Source organism: Crinia signifera, chromosome 1 (assembly GCF_055691185.1).
Source record: "Crinia signifera chromosome 1, ASM5569118v1, whole genome shotgun sequence".
Lineage (NCBI taxonomy): Eukaryota > Metazoa > Chordata > Amphibia > Anura > Myobatrachidae > Crinia > Crinia signifera.
In genome coordinates, this window is record NC_139217.1 from 456829467 (window position 1) to 456856939 (window position 27473).

The following is a 27473-nucleotide window of genomic DNA, read 5'->3' on the forward strand; positions in this document are numbered from 1 at the left end:
TTACGCGCCATAACAAAACATTAATCCCCGTGCGAACGAGCGCCAGTTGCCAACAGACCTGGATAAGGTCCATAATGCGTACCCTTCAGACGATATGCACAAAAATTTCTATAACGATATAATGCATATCGACTAATATATCATCTAGTTTGTACGCACCTTAAGGAGCATTGTTGCGGTGGGTCAGGGGCTAATTAGAGTTAGAAAATCCAGTCATTATCGTCTCACTGCGCATTTACCGTGTTCGCATTTTGCATGCGCAAATGTAATTAGCGACTGAAAATGTGAACGCTTGGCAATCGCATAGCAGTTGCAGTTTGATTGACGGGAAGCCGGTGTGTATGGGCGAAATCATGATGCGTTTGCGCAGGAGTATTTGGGGTGGGTCTCTGACGTCAGCGCTGACCATTTCCAGCCTGTCTCAGTCGCAGATTCGTGGAATCTGCGACTGACCGTTCTGTCCGGGCTGCGGCTTTCTGCTCGCGGTCATCTGCAACTTCTCATATTACGGATCCATGCAGAATTATGTGCGCTGGGGCCGATTCACACATGTTCACACAAGTCCGAATTCATCCCCAATCCGATGGTGGGGATCTGCGCATGTGCGATCATTTCCATGTGCAAACACCCGCAGCGAGCACCCACGGCGAGTTTCACACTCGTCGGGGAGCTCGCTGCCTGAGTAACATTCAAGGGGCGTTTCGACAGGCCCGCCCAGCGTTTCATGGGCACAAAAATGTTGGGTGGGCCAGTCATATGAAGAGTAAGTATAGGCTTCCTTTTCATACCGAGCAGAGGAAAAATGTTTCGATGGGGAGTGACCATCAAATTATTTTTCGTCTGTGTGGCCGCGTAGAGATCCGGTTGGGTGGGGGGGGGCTGCTATCAGCGAGGTGGCGCTTACCTGCTGGCTAGCTAGCGAATATATGCAGCCTAGCAAGCCGGTGTGAATTACCCCCAGTCAGCCTAAGCTTTATATCCCAGTAACAGGACGCGTGTTGCATATCACAAAGACAAGAGCTTCCGTAGCTGAAAACATTTGTCTGTAGCATTGAGCACCGGTTAATCTCAAGGTCATAGTACATAACATTCCGGTTAGAGAAAAGACATTTCATTGGTTTCATACTGAGGACAAGTGCACAGTGATGAATACGGCTGTAAACACAGATGTAACACGCTTTCAGCTACTTAGCAAAAAGGTGTTTAAATAGATTAATTCACTTTGCAAATGACAGACGAAAAAGGCTCTTCCATGCGAACAGTGGGGGCTTATTTGCTAAGAAAGGGCCTCATTCACCTTTCTGCGCAGATACTGTACATACGCAGCTGTCCTATCTCAGCCTACGGACCTGCTAATTGTCGCACATGAAGCTGCCTCTCTCTGAAGAGATGATAGATGCCCGACAAAGCTATTGTACGGTCCTGAGCAAACTGCGTACACATCTGCAGATTGGCGCAATAGCGAGGAACATCGGATTCCCAAATGAGCGGAGTCAGCCATCAGCACAAGTACAATGCGCTGGTGAAGTTATAGCAGCATCTGCAATATAGACACACTGAGGGAAAGCCGTTCATTGCTTAAGGGACATAGGCCCTTATTCTGATCGGTGCGGCCAGAGCCGATTATGCGGCCAGGACCGTGCGTGCGAAACCCCGCCTTCCATACGGATCGCCAACTCCGTCCGTACGCGGTAAGAAGCTGGCCGAACGGACCGCACGTGTATTTTTCATGGAATACGCCTCCTCCATCTCAGGGAACCTCCCCCATCATTCGATGGTCGCAGACCATCGAATGCAGGACCGAGTGCTCCACCAGCTCCCGCAACCTCAGACCACACGGGCATTTTTCCGTGCAAAAGCAGGGATCTGGGCGGGCAGCTGACATCCGGCGATGTCATATGTCCGCCCCCTACACGTGCGTCACGGCCGCATTACCATACGTACGCCCAGCGTTTTCCTGGGAACTCCCATGAAACGCGGGGCGTATGCATATGGTAATGAGCCCAAATAGCCCTTCACGCCCCTCTCCACCCCCTGTTCGGAGTGTTCACATATCATGCAGGATTTGGCCGTACGCCCCGCTCGCACATGCGCAGACACAAAACATCGGCGGGCCGAACGCACGCGGATATATCCGCACCGATCAGAATAAGGGCCATAATCCGGCTCATTTACACAAATAAAAAGTGACAAGGAATCACATACACAGGAGAAGATGAAGTCTTGGTCTTTATTGTAGCAGGAAAACAGCATAGGCAAGGATGGTTACAGCATTGCAGCATACAGGTGTCACAGCATAGAACAAACTCTTCAGTATGTTCCAGTGGTCCCTACCGTAGCCCACACCGTAGTCTGTCACTTGGCCAGCTATTCCACCATCAGGAGCAATGACTTCCTGCCCTGGAAACACCTATATCAGGAGAGCACAGGTGCTGCTAATCAGCCCGACCCTGATCACATCAGTTTCCCTGCTGCTGCTCTAAAACCTGGCGCGGATCCTCCACATTACCTTCTGATTGACTCTCAAAGCCGCGAATTTCGCAGCTTTGCCAGCCAACTAAATGCCTCCTGCATTAACACACTCCCCCCCCTCCCCCCCACCACCCCCCGCTCACACGGCGAATATCCCCACACGCATGTGAATGAATGTTTTGCAGAATTTGCAGCCTAGCGCGCAGGCCCAAAATCATTCCATGTCAACGACCATGGAACGATTTCTTAAGCGTTCACAAAACTAAGTCACTCTCAGATTGGCAGCGCCCTGCTATGTGAATGGGGCGGGCAACTGTCCTCCAGTAATGTCAGCTGCCTGCCCCCGGCACCCGCGTCACTGCGCCATTGGCATGGGAACACCCAGTGTTTGCATAGGAACGCCCAATGAAATGCTGGTTGTTCTCATGGGCGTGACCTGTACCCGCCTCACCCTCCCCCCCCCCCCCCCCCCCCCCGCCCGCACAGTACGGCGACTATGCAAGTCACCGCGTTCGTACACAAACAGAGACTGCACATAAATGGTTATGACGCAAAGCATCACAGAAAGGTGCGAAATCTCCTGGCGGTGTATTAGATAAAAGTATCCAGGTCCGAATGCCATTGCGGTAAAATGTTCCCCTATGGCTGATTTTGGAATATTAGGAATAGAACCCTTTCATACAGAAAACCACATGACCAGGTAAAGCAGTTCTACCCAGTCATTTTTCGTTTAACGCGGGTCCTTTTTCTGTGTAAAAGGGTCAATCCGGGATTTAATTCCTGGGTCTATGACCTTGGAATTGACCAGGGTCGAGGACATTGCATTTACGACCCGGGTTGACCCTTTCACACAGAAGAAGTACTCGTGTTATTCAGCAAATTACGGAGCTGAAATTTGTAACCCGGTAATTAAATGTTCAGTGTGAAAGGGGATCAGGCTGCTCCTGGCAAAGTGACCCGGCACTCTAAATGCCGGGTCCAATGTATGAAAGGGGTATCACAAGGCTGGGGATCTGCATTGGAGCTGGTCTTGTATCTTTAACCAGCGTTCTGCATAACAGAGGGACGTGCGCCGCTTGAAGAGATTCCCATCCCCTTGATAAGATAAAGGCAGCATTTGAAATCAATGTTCTCTATTTTCCATCTCGCTGTGTAAATGTATACTCAACATAAATGAGAAAGAGAAGGAGTCCTCAGATGCGCGGCAGTAATGACCTTCTATGAGATCCAGCATAAGATGCTTCACATTCTGCCTGTGTGCTAGCCCCTTAGTAATGTAATTAAGCATCTTCTCTCCCTGGAGAACACCATTCACATGCCAGCCTTATCAGTCCATGCTCTACGCAACGGGTACTCTGAGCGCCGGCCGTGAGTGGGCGTCTGTACAGAGCTACATAACTGTGGGCCAGTCAGCAAGGCTGCAATTTTTGCAGGTGGACATAACCATGCTGCACTACAGGTTGGGCCAAAAAGAACGGATAATTCCAGATTTTGTTCCAGCGGCTTCAGGGGGTGCGGGGGATCCGGGAAGCATGCAGTAGACTTGTTGACCTTCCGGGGGACCAGTGAGGGGGGACCCAACTTTCGGGAGAGCAGGCAAGCATGTTACATGCTCGTTGCCAGGGTTTCCTGCTCGTTGCCAGGGATATCTTGCTTGTTGCCAGGGGTTTCCTGCTTGCAGGCATGCCAGTGCTCCCAGAATCCAGCACTTCCGGGCAGTGCTATAGGCGCTGTGCTCCCCTGACAACGCTGGATTCTAGACTCTAGCATCTGTCTCCTGCAAGGCGACAGCCATATTTACAGGGTTGTTTTTAGCAAATTTCAGCTAGGAATCTGCAGAGACCTTGCGCCCATGTGTCCACCGCTGGGCCTGCGGTAGCATTATTACAACACTGGATTGGTGTGACCTCACGGTGAGGGGGTGTGCCCTTCAAAGTGCATCACTCGTGTCAGGCCATGCCCCTGTTTTGCCGCTGCTGCCCCTCTGCCTGCGGGGAATAGACGATGTGCGCATGCACTGAGAAGCGTGTGGCAGCGGGGACTCCCAACTGCCCCCCCCCCCCCCCGCGGGAATGCCCAAAAAACTGGGACGCTCCCGTGGTAAATGGGACAGTTGGGAGATATGAAACTTTATCTCTCTCTACTCTTTTCAATGCTTAGTACATAGCCCCCTAAGGGCATCTCCTGTCTATTTTTCATGTCTTTATGTGTTTAGGATCACATCCTACGGAGCTGGTTTTGTACTTTGACAGACTCACACAGAGGGATACGGATGTGAAACGCCAACATTACAGACCCACCAGATCACATTGAGCAGCTACTGTAGAAATCAGATCACTCGGTCTCTCCTATGCAAATGCATTTATCTAGGCTGCCTAGTACAGCTTTAGCCCTTAGTGTCTTATGTTAGAGAGATGGGATACTGAGAAGATGACAGCAGTCTATTCTCTGTACTTTAGCATCTTTTCATCACAATGTATCAGATGCAGCAACGGTCAGAATTACCGGTGACAGCAGCTGTACTGTAAGATGACATCACAGGCAGTAGCATGCATTGATACATCGTCTGATACAGTGTCCAGTGACCTGACCCAGCTCTCCTGCATAGATTTTGTTAAACTGTCTGAAACATCACAATAACTGAACATTTCTCCCCCGGTTCTGAACATTTCTCCCCCCGGTGATTTACGGTACATGACTGATGTATGAGATCATCTCCGCAAAAAAAAAAGACAAAATTAGATGCATGTACAGTATAAATTAACATGACAAGCTGGAGCGCAGCCCACGGGGGGTCCTGCTAATATTTAAACACGTTATCCATTACTCATGGTGGCCCTGTGCGCGATTTTCTCCATCAATATGGAATGAGAGTAAACAGCGCAGCAGCATTGCATACACCAAGGTCGTTAAATAAATCTTCTGTACAGTACATAAAATATTTGTAGATGTCTCTGAGCTCGTCGCAGCATCTGACGGATGCATATTGCAGACTGTGTTGAATTTGCAGGTGCATTTTTAACCTGTTCCAGTCCTATACTGTATGCAGGTTTCATATTTAGAAGTAAAATATACTAATATATATATATATATAAAGCAGTTTTGTTTTATATTTTAACATTACCTTTGTCATCTTTCCATTATTTTTATAATTGTATGTTGCTGTTTATGGTATTTGGGACCATGACTTGTTCTTGATCAGTGCCACTGTGCCAGCATAAAGATAATTCTTCTGATCTACACAAGATTTGCCACACCGGATATTGTGCATAGACAGCTCAAATAAGGGCACCCAGCAACAGATTCAGAACTGGCTGCTGATTAAACACACAGCTACAGTATAGTACTAGCAATCTATAAAGCAGAAAAAACATCAGTTAGACATTGTATTCATGGCATCATTATATACGAACACAGTGTTCTAGCGGTGGTATCTGATTTTTACAGTCTTGTGTAGATTGTTTTGTGGATAACCCAGGCTTGGTTCCACAGTTGATAAGGCCATCTCCACAGCCAAGACCACGTGGCTTTGCCTTAAGACCACCCGGGTTGTTTAACAGCATTTTAATTGTTAATCTTTTACAGTCTAAATTATTTTTTTGCAATTCAAACAGTCTGTTTTAAATGTTTAAATTAATTATTATTTTTTTTATTCAAAAATAGTCTACGTTGAATGTTGAACGATGTTAATGTTATTATTTTAAAGCAGCTCACCGCTGGATCTGCTACTAGTGCTAGGGCTGTTGAGCCTGACCTGAAAGGGTTAACACTTTGATATTTTTTTTGTTGTGTTCTAGAGCCCCCCATAGGACAGATGCACCCCCCTCACGGTGTGACCCCGCAGAAGAACAGCAATCTCTTGGTGATCATCATGGTCACCGTTGGAGCCATCACCATCCTGGTGGTGGTCATAGTTGCGGTCATCTGCACAAGGCGGTCTTCAGCTCAGCAGAGGAAGTACGTCATCTTTATGGAACATCTCAAACTTTCTGTCTAAAACACCCAATAAACCCTCTTAATAATTTCCTAAAATCTACTGAGGTATGGATTGTTAGGTCCACAAGTTTTAGGTCGACAGTCATTAAGTTGACCACTCTTGATCGACACATGAAGAAGGTTGACATGCATAAGATTGACAGGGTCAAAAGGTCATCACTAGCAAACAATTGACATGAAAGGGCGACATGGTTTTTTTTTTGGTGTCTATGACGACGTAGGTTGACATGGACACTGTAGAAGTGTTCCGCATCCCCTATCACAGCTCACGGTGCTCCCCATGCTTCGTTCATGAAGGAGGTGAAACTCTAGAGAACCAATGTTAATCAAGCATTCCAAAGATACGTAGATCATGAAAGGACAAAGGGCCTAATTCTGATTAATTCGGGACGGGGTGAATTTGGCCCCGTACGGATGTTTGGGGGTCTACGCAAGTGTTGAGTTACACATGCGCCGGGCCGTTCGTTACGGGGAGGGACAGGGGCGGTAAAGTCGCTGGACCATGGGAACTCTCAGTGTTTTATGGGTGGCCCCATTAAAAAAGCAGGGCGTTTCCCCTGGGTACACGGGCAGGGTTGTTGCCTGCTGGGGGTGACTGACATCACAGGACATCAGCTGGACCTCCCGTCTTCATCCAGGTGCACGCAAATAATAGTCAGTTTCCACTGACTTCTGTTTGGGAAGGCAGGAGAAATCATTGTACACTACGTATACACTAAAACAGTATACATTATACACTACGGATCAGCTGAGATTTGCAGCTGGAGGCACTTTAATTTGTAATCCTATAAATATTCCCCCCCCCCCTCCCCCAATGTCTTATCCTTCTCCATAAACAAAGGCTGGCGTGATGTGCCCCGGTGTAATCTCGGCCCGGGATCTGCAGCGGCAGAGCGTTGCGGCAAAGCTGCATTTAGCATCCTGCAAGAGGGGAAAAAAAAGCTTCTGAATTTGTCGAGAATTATATCTGAAATGACGACTTTCTGAAATCAGTCCAAGCAGCTGGCAGAGTAACAAGACAGCGGATAAGAATTGAGAAGCTGAATTTCAGCGCGCAGTCAATTTAGATGTTTGGCAGGGGGAAAAGAAAGAAAGCAACCTTTTCTGACTCCAGGCTGTGTACTGCGCCGGCTGTGGGAATATTGTCATGTGTTTTATTTAACCATTAAAGGCTTACAAGCTGTACTGCAGTGGCATAGATAGAATGGGTGCACTGTGTGCTGTGCACATGGGCCCCCTGAGTACCCAGACTGCAAAAAAAATTGTAATACTTACCCCTCTGGAGTCCCACGTCAAGACAGGAGAGCTGCAGAGATGGCTGGCAAAATAGTCACCGTGCCATTTTCTAGAAACCTGCCCATGCAAAATAGTGTCTGAGGGCCCGATTCAGCCCTTAGCAGGTCTGAATCAAGCCGCAGATCTATTGCACAGGGACATACATGGTGATTGGCTCCCAGGATCAGGACGTTTCCACTTCTCCTCTTTCATGTCATGCTCGGAGGCCTGGATTGTGTGTGTGTGTTGTGAAGCCGGCCCTGGTGCTATGTGCCCCTGTGCTTAGCTGCGAGGAGCTGGCATCCTCCTCACTGCATAACTTACACTACTTATCAGCAAGCAGCTGGTGCTAAAGTGGCATGGCACCTGGCACAGAGATCAGCAGGGATTGGCATATCACCCTCCATACACGTCTGAATCCAAAATCCACTCATCTCCCTGCCCTGCTCGGCCGGTTCTCCCCCTGTGCCCTCTGCTGATTGTACGGACACATGTACATGTATATATCTGTAGGTGGTGGTGGTGGGGGGGGGGGTATATACAGGGTAAAATTATATATATATATATATATATATATATATATATATATTAAAAAGATGGATGTCAGATAGCAAATATATATATATTAGATATATACATGAGAGACCAAGAGACAAGACAGACAGATATACAGACAGACAGATGGATAGATAGAAGGATAGACAGACAGACAGGTAGAAGGATAGACAGACAGGTAGAAGGATAGACAGACAGATAGAAGGATAGACAGACAGATAGAAGGATAGACAGACACACAGATAGAAGGATAGACAGACAGACAGACAGACAGACAGACAGATAGAAGGATAGACAGACACACAGATAGAAGGATAGACAGACAGACAGACAGATAGAAGGATAGATAGACAGACAGATAGAAGGATAGACAGACAGACAGATAGAAGGATAGACAGACAGACAGATAGAAGGATAGACAGACAGACAGACAGATAGAAGGATAGACAGACAGACAGACAGACAGATAGAAGGATAGATAGACAGACAGACAGATAGAAGGATAGACAGATAGATATATGGATAGAAGGATAGACAGACAGATAGAAGGATAGACAGACAGACGGACGGACGGACGGACGGATGGATAGATAGAAGGATAGACAGACAGATGGATAGAAGGATAGACAGACAGATGGATAGATAGAAGGATAGACAGACAGATGGATAGATAGAAGGATAGACAGACAGACAGATAGATAGAAGGATAGACAGACAGATAGAAGGATAGACAGATAGATAGAAGAACAGACAGATAGATAGAAGGATAGACAGACAGATAGATAGAAGGATAGACAGACAGACAGATAGATTAGAGATACTATAACATTATTATTTTCATGCTTTTGGCTTATTATAATTGTTTTGCACTTGTACCCTAACAGAAAGCGGGCCACACACAGTGTCAGTAAACGGAAAGGAAGCCAGAAGGATTTGAGGCCTCCCGATCTGTGGATCCACCATGAGGAGATGGAAATGAAAAACATAGAGAAGCCAGTGGGGTGTGAGAACCAAGGCCGGGAGTCGCCCAGGCAGAGCTGCCAGGATATGACCCCAGTCAGTCACAGCCAATCAGAGTCACAGCTGGGCAGCAAGAGCGCATCACATTCTGGTAACCACCACCGTACTCTAACCACGGGGGAGGGGTTTCACAAGGGGTGGAATAACCTTTCAGAGAACCCAATAGATATATAGGGCGGGATGTATTAATATACATCGCCGCCCTTCGCCTGACAGCCGCCGCGATGCTACCGCATATGTACTAACATATGCGGCTAGCATCGGGGTGCGGTGACGGAGACCCCCGCGATACCTGTAATGTGCTGTGCGGGGGTCTCCGTCACATCTCGGCGGCTGTCAGTGTCCCCCTGCGTCTCCTCCTCCCCCCTGCAGCCGGATGTCCTCCCGGCTGTGACACCTGCTGGTCGATGGATCTACGGAGGACGGGAGGGGCGGACGGCGGGCGGCGATAGAAGCCCATAGGCGGAGACGGGGCGGACGGGAATTGGTACATAGGAAAATGCAGTAAAACCCAGTTTTACCGCATTTTTCCTTTAGTACACCCCGCCCATAATGTATTAAAGTTATTATTAGCCTGCATACAGGTATATGCAATGTATTCATTTACAACCTACTGTTATCAAATTTCCATTTACATACCCTACAAATCATCTTTATACAACTCTGTCCCCCCCCTTCTCTTTGAAGAATGTTTCCCTCCTGGACCTTGTTAAAACCTTTAATATATATGAAAGTCTATATCCTGTCCCCTCTTTCCCTTCTCTGCTCCAAACTATACATATTGAGATTTTATTAATCTTTCTGGGTAAGTTTTGTGATGTAGGCCATGCAACATTTTAGTTGCCCTGCTTTATAATGTCTCTAGAATATTTATATATTTCTGGAAGTATGGCCTCCAGAACTAACACAATATTCTAGATGAAGCCGTACCAATGACCTATACAGAACTGGACACAGTATCTAGATATGGCCATACCAATGACCTATACAGAACTGGACACAATATTTAGATGAGGCCGTACAAATGACCTATACAGAACTGGACACAGTATCTAGATTTGGCCGTACCAGTGATCTATACAGAACTGGACACAGTATCTAGATTTGGCCGTACCAGTGATCTATACAGAACTGGGCACAGTATCTAGATGAGGCCGTACAAATGACCTATACTGAACTGGGCACAGTATCTAGATAAGGCCGTACCAGTGACCAATACAGAACTGGACACAGTATCTAGATGAGGCCATACCAATGACCTATACAGAACTGGACACAGTATTCTAGATGAGGCCGCATCAATGACCTATACAGAACAGGATACAATACAGGTCGAGTATCCCGTATCCGAATATCCGTTATCCGAATTATTCCGAAATACGGACATTCCAGAAAGTGAAAAAAATTATTTTTTTTGCTAAAAACTCACTGGGGACATATGTAACAGCATCACTGGGGACATGATATGTAACTGGCACTATATATGTGCAAGACAATGATTGCTTGGCATTTAAATTCAGTGCTGAGATAGTACACACAGTTTGTTTCACGTTTTGAAACCTTGTTTTTTTGAACAATTAAAATATGTTTGTGTGTATTTTATGTGGTAATAAAATATATTTGTGTGTATATTATGTGTTTATACAGCATAAATGCAAGATACTTCAAAATACATCATTGAAATATTAAAATATTCCGAAATACGGAATAATCCGCTATCCAAAATTCTCCTGGTCCCGAGCATTTTGGATACGGGATACTCAACCTGTATTCAAGATGAGGCCGTAACAATGACCTACAGTATACAGAACTGGACACAGTACTCTAGATGAAGTCGTACCAATGACCTATACAGAACAGGACACAGTACTCTAGATGAGGCCGCACCAATGACCTATACAGAACTAGACACAGTATTCTAGATGAGACCATACCAGTGACCTATACAGAACTGGACACTGTATCTAGATGAGGCCGTATCAATAACCTAAACAGAACTGGACACAGTATTCTAGATGAGGCCGCACCAATGACCTATACAGAACTGGACACAGTATTCTAGATGAGGCCGCATCAATGACCTATACAGAACAGGATACAATATTCAAGATGAGGCCGTAACAATGACCTACAGTATACAGAACTGGACACAGTACTCTAGATGAAGTTGTACCAATGACCTATAAAGAACAGGACACAGTACTCTAGATGAGGCCGTACCAATGACCTATACAGAACTAGACAGAGTATTCTAGATGAGACCATACCAGTGACCTATACAGAACTGGACACTGTATCTAGATGAGGCCGTATCAATAACCTAAACAGAACTGGACACAGTATTCTAGATGAGGCCGCACCAATGACCTATACAGAACTGAACACAGTACTCTAGATGAGGCTGCACCGGTGACCTATACAGAACTGGTCATAGTATTCTAGAGGAGGCCGTACCAATAACCTACACAGAACTGGACACAGTATTCTAGATGAGGCTGTAATAGTGACCTATACAGTGGCATTATTACTTCTTTCTTCCTGCTACTGATTCCTCTCCCTATACAACCAAGACTTCATCAATGCTTTGTTACATTGCTTACCTGCCTATATATGGCCAATATAGTGCCATTAATGCTATAGCTTTTGGATTTTTGAGACCAAGTACATCCTTTTTGCATTAATCTATAGTTACCACATCATTGATCATTCATCAAGTCTACCTGGATCATCAGTTACTTGTTTTACCCCTCCTGCTGTGTCTTCCCTGTTGCATACCTTTGCATCATCTCCAAAAAGGCATATTATATTAAAGAGCAGTGGTCCATGTATAGGTCTCCTGTAATGTTCCCCTCCATGGAATGCACTCCATTTATTTGGCATGGTACCCTGTGTTGGCTATACAGTATTATACCACAATTATGGTTTCAGTTCAGCAAATCAATAAGTTTGATTCAGCCATGCTTCTTGTTGGTATAACATGCGCAGTACAGTTCTCTCACAGCGCCATCTGGTGGCAAAAACATATAATGTAGCGAATTTCTATAGCATTACCATAAAAGATCATTTGACTGCGCTACGTCTTGTAGAAGAATATATAAATTCAGTCTGAATCTGGAATTGAGGAATATTATTTTTTAATATAGTAATAAAGTCTGTTAAGGTCTCTTAAGTAATTGATGTGTTGTCTCCAGGGCCTGACACAGATGAAGTTGGCAGCAACATTTCAACGCTAGAACGGTCTCTAGCAGCCCGCCGGGCGACGCGAGCCAAACTCATGATCCCAATGGAATCGCAGCCCAGCAACCCTTGTAAGTGTCCAACATTCGGTTACAGTGCTGTGCCTGACTTTTATCTGTAATAATTAAGAGAACACTTTTTACTTTATGGCTGGTAACGTTTAAATGCATTATTAATAATCTTATGAAAAATGTCAGATGTTGCACTGTGGCGTCACCTCTGCCTGCTGCTCCGCTCCATAGTGCCCCCTCCCCCTTCTCGCTCCTCTACCCACTCCACTGTGTTACTTCACTCTGCTCCTCCCCGCTCTGTCTGCTCCTCCCGCCTCAGACCCAGCCCCTCCCTCCCAGCAGGTCCTCCTCCCTACTTCTAGAGTCTGACTCGGGTGGGGATCGTTAGTTTGACTGTGTCTAGGTCAACAGTCAAAAGGTCAATCACTAAAGGCCTACAGGCAGAAGGTGGACACGTGAAAAGGTCAACAAGCATGGACATCGTACTAGTGTGCCGCTTACCACCATTATATTCTCGCTCTATGCCCACTGGGATGGTACAGTATGAACAATTCTGTTTTTTTAAAAATCATGAAAAACTTTTTTCCATGTCGACCTTTTTTTGCTTGTGTTGACTTCCATGTAGAGTTAGAGCAGAACTAATTGCAATGAAGACTTACTGAGACACTCATCATCTGATACTTGGACATGGGGCCTAATTCAGGTTGGCTCAGTCAGCAGCGAAAAATCGCTGCTGACTGAGCGCTGAAAGGCTGCCCGGCCTTCAGAAATAAAAGTCAGACTAAATTGATATTTAGTTCCTCCGCCCCGAGCAGGTATTGGCCTGGCTGGGGAACGGCCAGCGTTTTCATGGGAAAAAATGCTGTGCCGATAACGTTTGTACAGTGGCCATGTACATGCTCAAATACAGATCAAATACCATCGGTCCCCGTTGCGTATACGCTAGGGACCGATCACTAATGAATCGGAATGGGATCATTGGGTTGACCAAATTTTGGTCAACAGTCATTAGGTCGAAACCGTTGGGTCGACATGCTGGAAGGTCGACAGGGGTCTAGATTTTCACTGTATTTTTACCCGAATTTCGACACAGTCAACATGGACACAGTTTTAAGTGCATTGCGTCCCCTCACTACGCTCGGCACACTATTTTATTCTCCCACCACGCCCTAGTGGATGGTAGGGCAGGAAATACCGCCTGTCGGCTCAAAAAACAGTGAAAAACCCCATTTCGACCTTTTGACTGTTGACCTAACCCATGTCGACCTAGACATGTCGCGCTTGTCCCATGTCAACCTAGAGACCTTTCAGCATGTTGATCTAATGACTGTCGACCATCTTATAGTTGACCCATCGACCGTATCCCAATGAATCAGGCCCATGGTGGTAATGAACTCTACTTTATTGTACCTGTGCAAAGAGCAGAGATGTTCTGGATGGGGCAGCAGAAGGTGCACTTAGTACAGCAGTGAGCCGGCAGGAACGTCTAGTACGTACATGGTACTGTGATGTTTGTAGATGTCTTATGGTCAAAGGCCACTAGCAGAAATGGGAATCGATACGGAGCCCACTGGCTGCCTTTCATCTGTAAGCATGACATACCAGGCAGGATCCATTAGAGATTCTCACTGTACACAAACACTAACGTAACGTTACAGTATACCGTGGTTCTTTGATATTTAAGCACATAGTTGGCGATGATAAAAGAATATATGGGGTTATGCTCCTTGGCTGACTTGTTTACGAGTGGCGGCCTTTTCGCATTACTCTCCTGTGCAAGACCCACTTTCGGGACTCTCCGATGGAGCAAAATGCCGTCATATTTCTTTGTTAGGAACACGAGCGTGCACTTTGCTATGATGTAATGGTAAGAGCCGACTAATGGGGTCACACAAAGCAGGATATGGATTCCCTGGCCTTGTGAGCGGGCGGAAATCAATTCTTTCATGAGTTCATGCCAAGGACAGAGGAGGCAGGCCTTCCGTCTTCAGGGGAAACGAATGGGCATCGCGCAGGCCAAGCAGAAGAAATAGAGGATCAATCAGGTTTTTTTTTGTTGCAAACATTATTATATAGAAAATGATAGAAAACTGTTTTTTTTTTTTTGTATCAAACCTTGTAGAGACATAGGGCCTGATTCAGACCCAATCGTTTGGGGCCGAATTTGGTCTTGGTGAGTATCACACTCGCCGAGGAGTTTGCTCGGGCACGGGGGGGAAGTGGACGGCAGCAGGGGGACACCCAGCATTTTATGAGCAGGATACAGTCACTAGGTCTACAACGACTAGGTCGACACCACTAGGTCGACATGACTGAGGTTCGACATGGAGTTAGGTCGACAGGGTCATTAGGTTGACATGGGGTAGGTCGACATGAGGTTTTTCACTGTTTTTTTTGTGCCGACAGGCGGTATTTCAGGCCCTAGGGTACGGTGGGAGAATAAAATAGTGTGCCGAGCGCTGTTCCCACTTTATAAGTGTCCATGTTGACTGTGTCGACATTTGAGGGTAAAAAAGTGAAAACCCCCATGTTGACCTTTTGACTGTTGACCTTCCCCATGTTGACCTAATGACCCTGCTGACCTAACCCCATGTCGACCTTCATGCATGTCGACCTAATACTTAGTTGCTGGTGGAAATGCGGTTTTAGCTTCCTCTGCAACACGATTTTGTAAAGCAGTCACCATACTACCTCCAAGAGTCTCTCTCATAGGTAGCTTACGACTGGAGGACGCCATGTCCAAGGAAAGGTTTTGGGAAGGAATGTAGGGTTAGGGATAGTGGAGAAATACCTGAATTCTGGATGCGCACACAGGCCCTTATTCTGACTGAGTCGGACGGCTCCGTGTGCGGTCGGACGGCCGATGTTTGGTATTTGCGCATGTGCAGAGGCGTATCTGCGCATGTGTGAACGCCTCGCACGTCGGACCACGGAGTGAGGTCCGTGCAGATAACGATCGTACGGAACCATCCGAGTAGGGGGTGGAGAGGGGCGTAAAGGGCTGTTTGGGCTCATTACCAACGCTGGGCGTACATATGGTAATGCGGCCGTGACGCACGTGTGGGGGGCGGACAGCTGACATAGCCGGATGCCAGCTGCCCGCCCATATCCCTGCTTTCATACAAAAACATGTCCGAGATGTCTGGCGCTCTCGGTGCTGCCTGACCGCTCGGTCCATCATTCGATGGTCGGCGACCATCGGAGGATGGGGGAGGTTCCCACAGATGGAGGAGGTGTTCACATGAAACATCCACTCGCGGTCCGTACACTCGGCTTCTTACCGCATTCGGACGGTGTGAGCGATCCGTACGGTAGGTGGGGCTAAGCACACTCGGTTCCTGTCTGAAATACACATCTGTCCGAATCAACTAGAATAAGAACCACAAAACAAACTCTTCTTTTCACATTCACCCCAGGAAAGAAGTATTACTATTCCTATTCCAAGTCCATAAATACTTTTTTTTGTATTGAAGAAATATTTTCTAGCAACACATAAATGCAAAACACTTGTCATTCAAACAAATATCTGCAGCACACACAGCAGTCCTAATGCAATGCATTGATATCAAATTGACTTCATGTTGATACACTGGTAGCAGTAAGTTACAGTAATTCAATTTTTTTTTGTATTTGTCCCCAAGGAAAACACTTTAGCAGGTGCGATGCTACAGAGGGATACACAGAGGCGCGCTGCGGCCCAATCTGTTTTGTTTATTTCGGTTTCCCGATGTAAAGTCGTTCATTTCCTGCATATAAAAAATGACGGCGCGCGGCAAATTGCTTTTTGTGACACAGAGCCGCAGCGTTGTAAAAACTCAACGTGATTTGTTTAAACATTTCAACAATGCTAAACTCTTCACATTAGTGTCACCGCGGAATTCAGTTGTCAACAAGTTGCCGTATTTGCTGCAGATTTCTAATCAGAAACGGTCACAGAGCGACGATTTAAAAATAAAAAATTGTGCATTGATATGACGCATTGTTTTGATTTCCGTTCCAAATATTAATAAAAGGCAGTAATGGCTGTACTTTATTTCAATCACATGTACGATGCGGAACGGAGACGGCGTGGATTCATTGCATTACCGCGGAGTGGTGTATCACTTTAAACTGACGCTAATGTTTCTTAATCACCGAGCTTAGATACAATCGTACCGATGATGTGTAACAGTTTATTTGGCTAAAAGCTGCATACATGAGCCGTTAATATTAAGCTACAATGTTACTTTTATTTCTACAGCTGTTGTCAGTGCCATCCCAGTGCCCACACTAGAAAGTGCCCAGTACCCAGGAATTCTTCCTTCACCGACTTGCGTGTACCCACATCCGCAGTTTACGTTGCGTCCTGTACCTTTCCCCACTCTTTCCGTGGATCGGGGATTCGGACCTTGTCGAGGTGAGCAATTAAATAAATGTTTGGGAATGGCATACTTATTTAATATTATGTGTTTATATAGCGCACAAATAGGTCCTGATTCAGCCCAAATCGCAGCACTGATCAGGTCTGCCCCAGTGGAGCTTACAATCTATACCCCCCCCCCATATACACATTCCCACTTTTGTTGGGAGCAAATTAACCTACCAGTATATTTTTGGATTATGGGAGGAAACTGGAGTACCCAGAGGAAACCCACTGGAAGAATATACAAACTCCGCACAGAAGGGGCCATGGTGGGAATTGAGCCCATGACCTCAGCGCTGTGGGGCAGTAATGCTAACCATCACACCATCCAGTTAAACTGTAGCTCAACGGATGTTGGTTTGGGCCAAAAAGTGCACATGGCAAAGCACAGCACATCAGTTATAAGTGTTAGGGCATCACATGACTGTGCGGGAATCTGTCATTCTGTAAAGGGCATCTGTGTTACCTAGGAAACTGTAAGCAATTCATTCAAACTCTTATTTATGCACTGCCACAGAGTGGTACAAAATAAACAATGTTCTCTTTTACCGTAAGTACATTTACAAAAAAATAAAAAAAACAGAAAAAATACTGAAAAAAATTAAAATACCGACATAATTATTCGTGGTGTATTATCCTGTTGTACTTACCTTTTTGTCATATTTTTTTATTGTACTGCACAGAGAGTGCTTTTTCCCTGCCTCCTTTATTCATTACTTATTTATTTATGTATAAGTATATGTAGCACATGACCGACGCAGGAACTGAAGATTATCTTGGAAGAATATTTAATAGAACTCAGTCTCACCGGCGCTGTGTTCTCATCAAAGACGCGAGATGTCAAGAGTTGATTTTAAAAAATATATATATAAAAATTTTGGTTTTTTTCTCTTATGAAACATTATACCTTCAAAGAAAAAAAGACTTCAAAGTATCATAGCAAAATGCTCTACATCTTTGGAAGCGAGCAGCGCTACAAATTATATATGTAGCATTTCACAGCAAACAAATTGCCCTTCAAAACAAAGACTGGAGTGTTTTGATCACGGCGGTTGTAACTACACACACCTTGAACACGCCACCAAGAGAAGATATAGCATGAACTCTCCTACAATATACTCTACAGTTCTCAGATAATGTTTTCAGTTATTTTGTCAGAAAGGGGCTGTCTGATTCCAGGAGACTCCTGCACTTCAGATAGTAAACTGCTATGGGGCCACCTTCCCTCAGCGGCGTAGCTACGTTTTGGGCGCCCCCCCCCCCCGCCGCCCATGCAAACCCCCCCAATCCCCCGCAGCCTTACCTTTCGCGCTGGTCCCGGCGGCTCCGTTCTTCTGCTGAGGACCACCACAAAATGGCCGCCCCCATACAGCAGACAGTTTCTGTCTGCTGTATGGGGGCGGCCATTTTGTGGTGGTCCTCAGCAGAAGAACGGAGCCGCCGGGACCAGCGAAATAGGTAAGCCTGCGGGGGATTGGGGGGAGGTGTAACTATAGCACCGCAGCCCCCGGCGCCCCCATATGCACAGCGCCCCATATACAGGGGTGTAACTACCATAGGTGCAGGGACTACAGCTGCTATGGGGCTTAGAGCTGAGAGGGGCCACCTTCCCTGTCACAGTTACATGTGTTATTATACACAGGGGTGTAGCTACCATAGGTGCAGGGAGTGCAGCTGCTATGGGGCCCAGAGCTGAGAGGGGCCAACTTCTCTGTCACAGTTACATATGTTATATACAGGGGTGTAGCTACCATAGGTGCAGGGAGTGCAGCTGCCCCAAGTCTGGGGGGTAAAAGTATTCTATCATTTTCATGGATGCAATAGACAAAATCTGATTGGTTTCTATAGGCAACATCACCTCCTTAGTTTTAAGAAGCTTTATTAAATTTACCCCTAGGTTCATGAAGACTTATATTTATCACCTTTCAAGTACAGACATAGATTTTATTTTACACTTCAGTAAATTGTAATGTTCTTACTTAATAATTGTCTATCTGCGGCCAGGTATAATTTTGTATTCTCGGTACGCACTGGAGGCTAATCCTGCACCAGGCTGAACATAACTGCGCGATATCACCTGCAGACGCGGCACATTATAAAAAGCAGTTTATAATTAGTCGTAAAATCTTACAGCGCATCTTAATGCAATCTGTGTAAAAAGAGGGGGAAAAAATCAGATCGCAATTTTATCATTAAGTAACAAATGCATATAAATGACTCATATAGAACACAGTCAATTGTCATTGGGACTATGAAATTCTTTATGATCGCAACGTGCCATAATGTAGGAGCTGATTTATATCTGCGGAGCCGTGAAAAATCGCTTCCTTATTTTTTATTACAATATCTGCAGTGAGGTCACAGTTGTATTATTAGCATTTTTCACTTTTCCATTTATAAAGTGCTTAGTTTATTGTTTTCCAGCAATTACGTTTACGCGTTTCGGTAATTATTAGGAGAGCAGCAGGGGAGACCCAAGGCAACGGGGCCAGATTCTCTAAGCTTCAAAAGTGATAAAATAGAGAGTGGTAAACAGCCAGCCAATCAGCTCCTGCCTGACATTTTTCAAACACAGTCTGTGACATGGCAGACAGGAGCTGATTGGCTGGCTGTTTATCACTCTCCATTTTATCACTTAGTGCATCTGGGCCAGAGAGAGAGAGATAGAGATGTGAGACAGGTGGGGGGGGGGGGGCGGATGTGAGAGGGTTGAAAGAGCGGGCAGGGGGAAGAGAGCAGGGGGTGGGGGAGAGAGAACATGGAGGGGGAAAAGGAGAAGAGAGAAAAGGGAATGGTGAGCAAGCAAAAAAGAGAAAAGATGGCGTGGTCAGAAGAGAGAGATTAAGAGTCCGGGGGTGTGGGGATCAGAGAGTGAGGGAGGATGGGAAGAATGACATCTTCTAAGCAATTTGTAAATAAAGTTTAGAACGGACCATTAATAATGAGATCCTGCATTAGAGCAGGGGTTCTCAAACTCGGCCTGCACAGTTCACGTTTTCAAGGTCACCCGGCAGGTGCACTGGTGCATTCATCACTCACACATTTTAAAAGATCCAAAGGTGGAGGTAATTCTTTCACTTGTGATTCTGTGAGACCTGCAAACCATGCACTGTGGGGGGTCCTAAGGACCGAGTTTGAGAACCTGTACGTTAGAGGCACGTAGTGGAGCTATTTAAAGCTATAGCTGGGCTGGGTGGGAGTCACTCACCGCTGCAAAGATGGGAGTCACTCGCACCTGCAATGATGGGAGTCACTAACCCATGCAATGATGGAAATGCAGTCCACTCATGTGATGTCCATACAGAGGAGGACTGTTGTACTAGAATGGGTACTGGGGCTCTCTCAGTGTTGAGATCGGAGTCATGGAGAGTGGAGAGCAGTGACGCTGCTGTCGGGTGTCCCGTCATAGATCCCTACACCCATGCCTCTGCCATCAGGTGAATAACCCCGGATGACAGAGATATTAGTTTTGGCTCTGGTGCGCAAGTGCCCCTGACATTTCCCTTTAAGCAATGCAGAGGTTGAGCACTGCAGCCAGTGCTACAGACACCGGAGGTCTCACCAGGCATTCCTCATGTTCGAAAAAGGGAAGGGGGGGCCCTGTCTATTTTGTCAGTCCTGGGCACAAAAATTTCTGAGGGCAGCCCTGATTCTAGGGGTAATCTTATTGGGAGCCAATTAACCTACCAGTATATTTTTGGATTGTGAGAGGAAACCAGAGTACCCGGAGGAAACCCACGGGGAGAATATACAAACTCCACACAGTTAGGGCCATGGTGGGAATTGAACCCATGACCTCAGTGCTGTGAGGCAGTAATGCTAACCATTACACCATCCATACTGCCCCGTATATATAACACATGGTGGGGATAGAACCCATGACCTCAGCGCTGTGAGTCAGTAATGTAACCATTACACCATCCGTACTGCCCTGTATATATAACACATGGTGGGGATAGAACCCATGACCTCAGTGCTGTGAGGCAGTAATGTAACCATTACACCATCCGTACTGCCCTGTATATATAACACATGGTGGGGATAGAACCCATGACCTCAGCGCTGTGAGGCAGTACTGCTAACCATTACACCGTCCGTGCTGCCCCGTATATATAACACATGGTGGGGATAGAACCCATGACCTCAGCGCTGTGAGGCAGTAATGTAACCATTACACCACCCGTACTGCCCCGTATATATAACACATGGTGGGAATAGAACCCATGACCTCAGCGCTGTGAGGCAGTACTGCTAACCATTACACCGTCCGTGCTGCCCCGTATATATAACACATGGTGGGGATAGAACCCATGACCTCAGTGCTGTGAGGCAGTAATGTAACCATTACACCATCCGTACTGCCCCGTATATATAACACATGGTGGGAATAGAACCCATGACCTCAGTGCTGTGAGGCAGTAATGCTAACCATTACACCATCCATACTGCCCCGTATATATAACACATGGTGGGGATAGAACCCATGACCTCAGTGCTGTGAGGCAGTAATGTAACCATTACACCATCCGTACTGCCCCGTATATATAACACATGGTGGGAATAGAACCCATGACCTCAGTGCTGTGAGGCAGTAATGCTAACCATTACACCATCCATACTGCCCCGTATATATAACACATGGTGGGGATAGAACCCATGACCTCAGTGCTGTGAGGCAGTAATGTAACCATTACACCATCTGTACTGCCCTGTATATATAACACATGGTGGGGATACAACCCATACCTCAGTGCTGTGAGGCAGTAATGCTAACCATTACACCGTCCGTACTGCCCCGTATATATAACACATGGTGGGGATAGAACCCATGACCTCAGTGCTGTGAGCCACTAATGCTAACCATTACACCGTCCGTACTGCCCCGTATATATAACACATGGTGGGAATAGAACCCATGACTTCAGCACTGTGAGGCAGTAATGCTAACCATTACACCATCCGTACTGCCCCGTATATATAACACATGGTGGGAATAGAACCCATGACCTCAGTGCTGTGAGGCAGTAATGCTAACCATTACACCATCCGTACTGTCCTGTATATATAACACATGGTGGGGATAGAACCCATGACCTCAGCGCTGTGAGGTAGTAATGCTATAACCATTACACTGTCCATACTGCCCCGTATATATAACACATGGTGGGAATAGAACCCATGACCTCAGTGCTGTGAGGCAGTAATGCTAACCATTACACCATCCGTACTGCCCCGTATATATAACACATGGTGGGAATATAACCCATGACCTCAGTGCTGTGAGGCAGTAATGCTAACCATTACACCATCCGTACTGTCCTGTATATATAACACATGGTGGGGATAGAACCCATGACCTCAGCGCTGTGAGGTAGTAATGCTATAACCATTACACTGTCCATACTGCCCCGTATATATAACACATGGTGGGAATAGAACCCATGACCTCAGTGCTGTGAGGCAGTAATGCTAACCATTACACCATCCGTACTGCCCCGTATATATAACACATGGTGGGAATATAACCCATGACCTCAGTGCTGTGAGGCAGTAATGCTAACCATTACACCATCCGTACTGTCCTGTATATATAACACATGGTGGGGATAGAACCCATGACCTCAGCGCTGTGAGGCAGTAATGTAACCATTATACCGTCTGTACTGCTTCCAGTAGCTACTTGCGCATTGACGTTTTCCTGTATAAGTTTTAAAAAAGCAATGACTAATAAATCTCTCCTGATCTCTTTCCAGCAGTGAATGAAGGTCCACAGTCCCAACAGTCATCCATGCTGTCTCACACGCAGCCGGAACACCCCAGCAACGAGGACGCTCCCAGCCGGACGATCCCTACTGCCTGCGTCCGGCCGACACACCCCCTACGCAGTTTTGCCAACCCCTTGTTACCTCCGCCAATGACGGCGATGGAGCCTAAAGTTCCTTATACGCCACTTTTATCTCAAACAGGTAACAATTACTTTTCTCACAGCTTGATGGCATGAATGTCTAATCAGACTTTGTATGTATACAGTAAGTACATTCAACTTTACCCGGGAAGGGATTCATCTAACTTAACCCATAGAGGGAAAAATCATCTTTCCTGAAAACTGCATCTGCTTCAGAACATGAATGCAATGAGGCTTAACTGACCTTGAAAGGCAGAAGCTGCTGCTTAGCAATTGTTAACATTTTTTAAAGGAGAGAAACGTTAACCATTAATGCTCACTGCTGTAAAGATGTACTCTGGATATGTAAAAAATTTCCACCAGGGGAGGATCCAGAGGATAAGCTGCAGCACAGTTCAAAATTCAAATAGGGGAGCCACACCCATTTCCACCAACTGCCATTCCAAACTGTCTACCCTATTTACATTTTGAACTGTGCTGCAGCTCCTCCTCTGGACGAAAGCAGTGCATGGAAGATTGCCACTCCAGAAATACCATCCTTTGTGATGTAACATCGATGATGCATTCTCTCTGCAAAACAGAAGGCTTGTGGATCTTGGTTGTTGGCGAAACGCAGAAGCAACATAAGGCGAGCATACAGGGGTGGAAATAAGGTGTCGCTGGGCCCCATTTCAAAATTGGGGTCCCCCAACTCTACTCTTAACAGTGCAGAGTGTGTAACACTTCTAAGCATGTGCAGTCACAGTAGAGTCTTCCATTATGGCGGGAGTGTGGGTGGGCTGCCATTTCCTACATGATGTGTAGCAGCCACATCCCAACCTCATCCGCACCTTAGCCCTAGGACTACCAGGCAATAGCATCGCTAGCCTCTATGGCACCCAGTGCACCAAAGTCACAACCTTGGAAAAAGGGGTGTGGACTCATCAGGGGGTGTGGCCTCATAGGGGTGTGTGGTCTCATGAGCCATCTTACGTTTGGCACTCTGGGGGTCTGGGAGGTGCTGTCGCTGTAAGTGCTAGCACATTCACAGGAGTCGGGTGCTGCACATAATGGTACAATGCGGCATCTGGCTCTTTTCACTGTGCAGGAGCCAGTATTTTGGTGCACTGTACCCCAACATTTATAAAAAAAAAAGATATTCCCACCCTTCTCAACTGCTAAGGGGGATGCAACCTTAAAAACCAGTCTGTCATTAGTTTGCAAATGAGGATAGGTTTTTGTGACAATATGCCACACAGAAGCGCTGATGATATCAGTTAATTATATCCTTTTCAAGAAGGGAGGGTTTAATCTGGGTTTAGATTGCTGCCCCCTATTTTCAGAGGTTTTTGTGGTCCTCTGGAGGGAAGTTTTGGGGGTAGAAGATTGGTGAAATCACCAACTTCTGTTTATAGGAGGCGCAGCCAAACCCAGAGCAATAAACACAATTGGTATATATTCAAAAATACAAATTTATTTTCCACATAGCATAAAACAATTCTTTGAAGTGCACTTCTTAATAAAAATGGACAAACAAGACAAACTACATATAACATATAATTGAATTCATGTTGAGGCTATAAATTTAACTAATGAGGCTTTGGTAATTTAGGCTTTTGCAATATATATGAGGCAATGGATATAGTTACCAGTCCCGCATTTCAGAGAATCAATCCCATCTGTGACCATATATTATGGTAGTTGAAAAATATTTTTCTCCCTGGTGTGCTCTTGGCAGTCTTCTCCTTGTGGGGTATAGGTGCCCCCTTTCCTTATATCCAACAGGACTCCACACTCCCAGGCTTTAGATGTTACTTAGGGTCCATAAACCAGTAACAGTCTTTGTTAGCCCAATGGCCATAGATATTGCGATAATCAGCGGTTCCTGGCAATTGATAAGAGGCTTACATACGCGTTTCTCCGCCTCTGGTGTGTCGGCGGCTTCCTCATATCTATGGCCATTGGGCTAACAAAGACTGTGACTGGTTTATGGACCCTAAGTAACATCTAAAGCCTGGGAGTGTGGAGTCCTGTTGGATATAAGGAAAGGGGGCACCTATACCCCACAAGGAGAAGACTGCCAAGAGCACACCAGGGAGAAAAATATTTTTCAACTACCATAATATATGGTCACAGATGGGATTGATTCTCTGAAATGCGGGACTGGTAACTATATCCATTGCCTCATATATATTGCAAAAGCCTAAATTACCAAAGCCTCATTAGTTAAATTTATAGCCTCAACATGAATTCAATTATATGTTATATGTAGTTTGTCTTGTTTGTCCATTTTTTATTAAGAAGTGCACTTCAAAGAATTGTTTTATGCTATGTGGAAAATAAATTTGTATTTTTGAATATATACCAATTGTGTTTATTGCTCTGGGTTTGGCTGCGCCTCCTATAAACAGAAGTTGGTGATTTCACCAATCTTCTACCCCCAAAAGTTTGCAAATGAAATCCGCACTGCGAGTTTCCCGTGAAAAACTGCTCGCAGGACCCAACTTGCACCTAATTGGGCTGATCCCGTCGTTTTCTTGTACAAGGTTTCACGTTCCCCCAATCTATTTACTATAAATTATTCGATTCCCTTTGGTTTCACAGATATCTACTTGACATCTTTCAGACAAGAAAATATCCATGTAAAAAACACTTACGCCTAATCCAGAGATAAGACGCCGTGTTCCTTCTCCGAGCCTCCTCCTGCCATTCCTCCATAATAATCATAAACACAGCCATATAAGTGATTTGGTTTAGTCCGCTTTCAAGAAAATTGAAAATGTTTGATGGAGTGTTAAGCTTACTGCATTATAGATCTGACATCAATTCCATATTTTTCCTTTACAAGTGAAAATTCCCTTAAGCTACTAAAATAATCATCTGCATTTCAAGCAAACCAGGTTTAAGAGAAGTTTATAAGCCTATGGAGGGACTTGATCTTTCTGAGATTGCATATTCTTTTCCGCTGTCTGTTCACAACGGGTTTTCTTTAATACCTCTTCTTGAATTATTGCCGAACAATGTACGTGAATACCTTAAATGACCGTAGGCGGAATTAAAATAACCATCACTAGCTTTGAATGTATCATATTAATATAGATTTTTTCATACCATACAAAGTAACATTACAAAGGAGGCAAATAGTAATAATTATAATTTGTTGAACCCCATCAGCCTCGCGTGGCAGAAGCATCTACTGTATCTTGTGGGCCTCAATAATGTCATCTGTTCCTTATGAATTGATTGACTGAAGTTTGGTCTTGAAGTGACTGCACTAAAACTTGACTACTGTATAATGAAACATATACACTGTATTGTGAATACATTAGCCACATGAATATATTAAAAAATATTGTCAGTTAGTAGGGACTTTTCTTTTTGGTATTGTTGACATGGTAAAACTAAGGGTCAGATTTATCAATGAGTTATATTCTTGTTCTGACTCCTTACCATAGTGGTGCTCCAGCCAGTGGTGTAACAACAAATTTTGGCGCACCACAGATGCGATGGCTGGCGGCAGCCTAACTATAGCCCCCGCAGACCCCCACACTTACACAGCGTCTCCCCGCCGCCGTGGGGGTCTGTAATCAGCTCCTAACTGTCATGTTTGAATCCGCCCTGATACTTCCCAAAAGGGCAAAATATATGTCAACATGCATTGGGTCCACCTGGCTTAGGTTGACATGGCTAAGGTCAACAGAGTTGGGAGGTGGACACAAGCATCACATCGACAATGGCTAAGTCGTATAGCAATGTTTTTCAAAAAATGTTGGCCCAAATGTCGGCATGTACACCGTCAAAGTGTACTGCGTCCCCTTGCTGTACTCGCCATGCTTCGGGCACACTATTCTATTCGCCCTTCACGCCCTAGTGGATGGTAGGGCATAAAATACCGCCTGTCAACTTTCAGTGTGTGAACCAATGCATGTCGTCAACCTTATATGGGACGACTTAATGACCGTATACCAAATATTATTTCTCCCAGAGGCCAATTTTTCAGAAGGCAACTTACAGTGCCCAGCAGGTCTCAAGGGGCCCCATAGAGATATCCCGGCCATTCAAAACATTCCTATGGGAGCATTGGGCAAAAACACATGATTTGATGACATCACAAGGACCCGCCCACACACTGCAAGTCCCTTAGATGTACTTATAGTACTTATAGGTGTTTGGATGCTCAAAATGGTTTCATTCACAGCCTACCCACCAACTGTACCGATTTAGCCGGTACAGTACCGTTTTTTAAATGGTCTGTACCGGCTAAATCCAACTGTACCGATTGTACCGGTTTTTGATAGGCAGCTCCTCCGACTCTGGGAATTGTAGTTTCCTACTGTTACACTGCTGGCTGCTCTTCGGGGAGTGCGAGTGGCCTGCCAAAACTACATTTCCCAAGGTGCATCGCAGGGGGACTCAGCTGGAAGTCTACCCTCTGCTCAGTTATTCCTTGCTGGAACCTCTGTACCTCGTCTCCATTCCTGGGGGAAGGCAAAGCGAGTGCACAACGCAGAGCACAGGCGCCGCCATTACAGGATTTGAGGTGATGGGCAGCACAAGATACCCGGTTCACCCTGGGGCAAAAATATAGTGGTATGGATGGTTGGAGGGCCCCAAACCAGTA

The 27473-nt window shown here is 45.7% G+C and overlaps 1 protein-coding gene across 1 annotated transcript in view; it reads left to right on the plus strand.

Moving 5' to 3' along the window:
* DCC (DCC netrin 1 receptor) overlaps window positions 1-27473 on the plus strand; it is a 611994-nt gene that overhangs the window by 570549 nt on the left and 13972 nt on the right. Inside the window, exons 22-26 of the mRNA XM_083151819.1 lie at window positions 6258-6429; window positions 9183-9409; window positions 12510-12626; window positions 16807-16962; window positions 22722-22934. Of these exons, the coding sequence (XP_083007945.1) occupies window positions 6258-6429; window positions 9183-9409; window positions 12510-12626; window positions 16807-16962; window positions 22722-22934 (885 nt within the window). The remainder of the gene's footprint in view (window positions 1-6257; window positions 6430-9182; window positions 9410-12509; window positions 12627-16806; window positions 16963-22721; window positions 22935-27473) is intronic.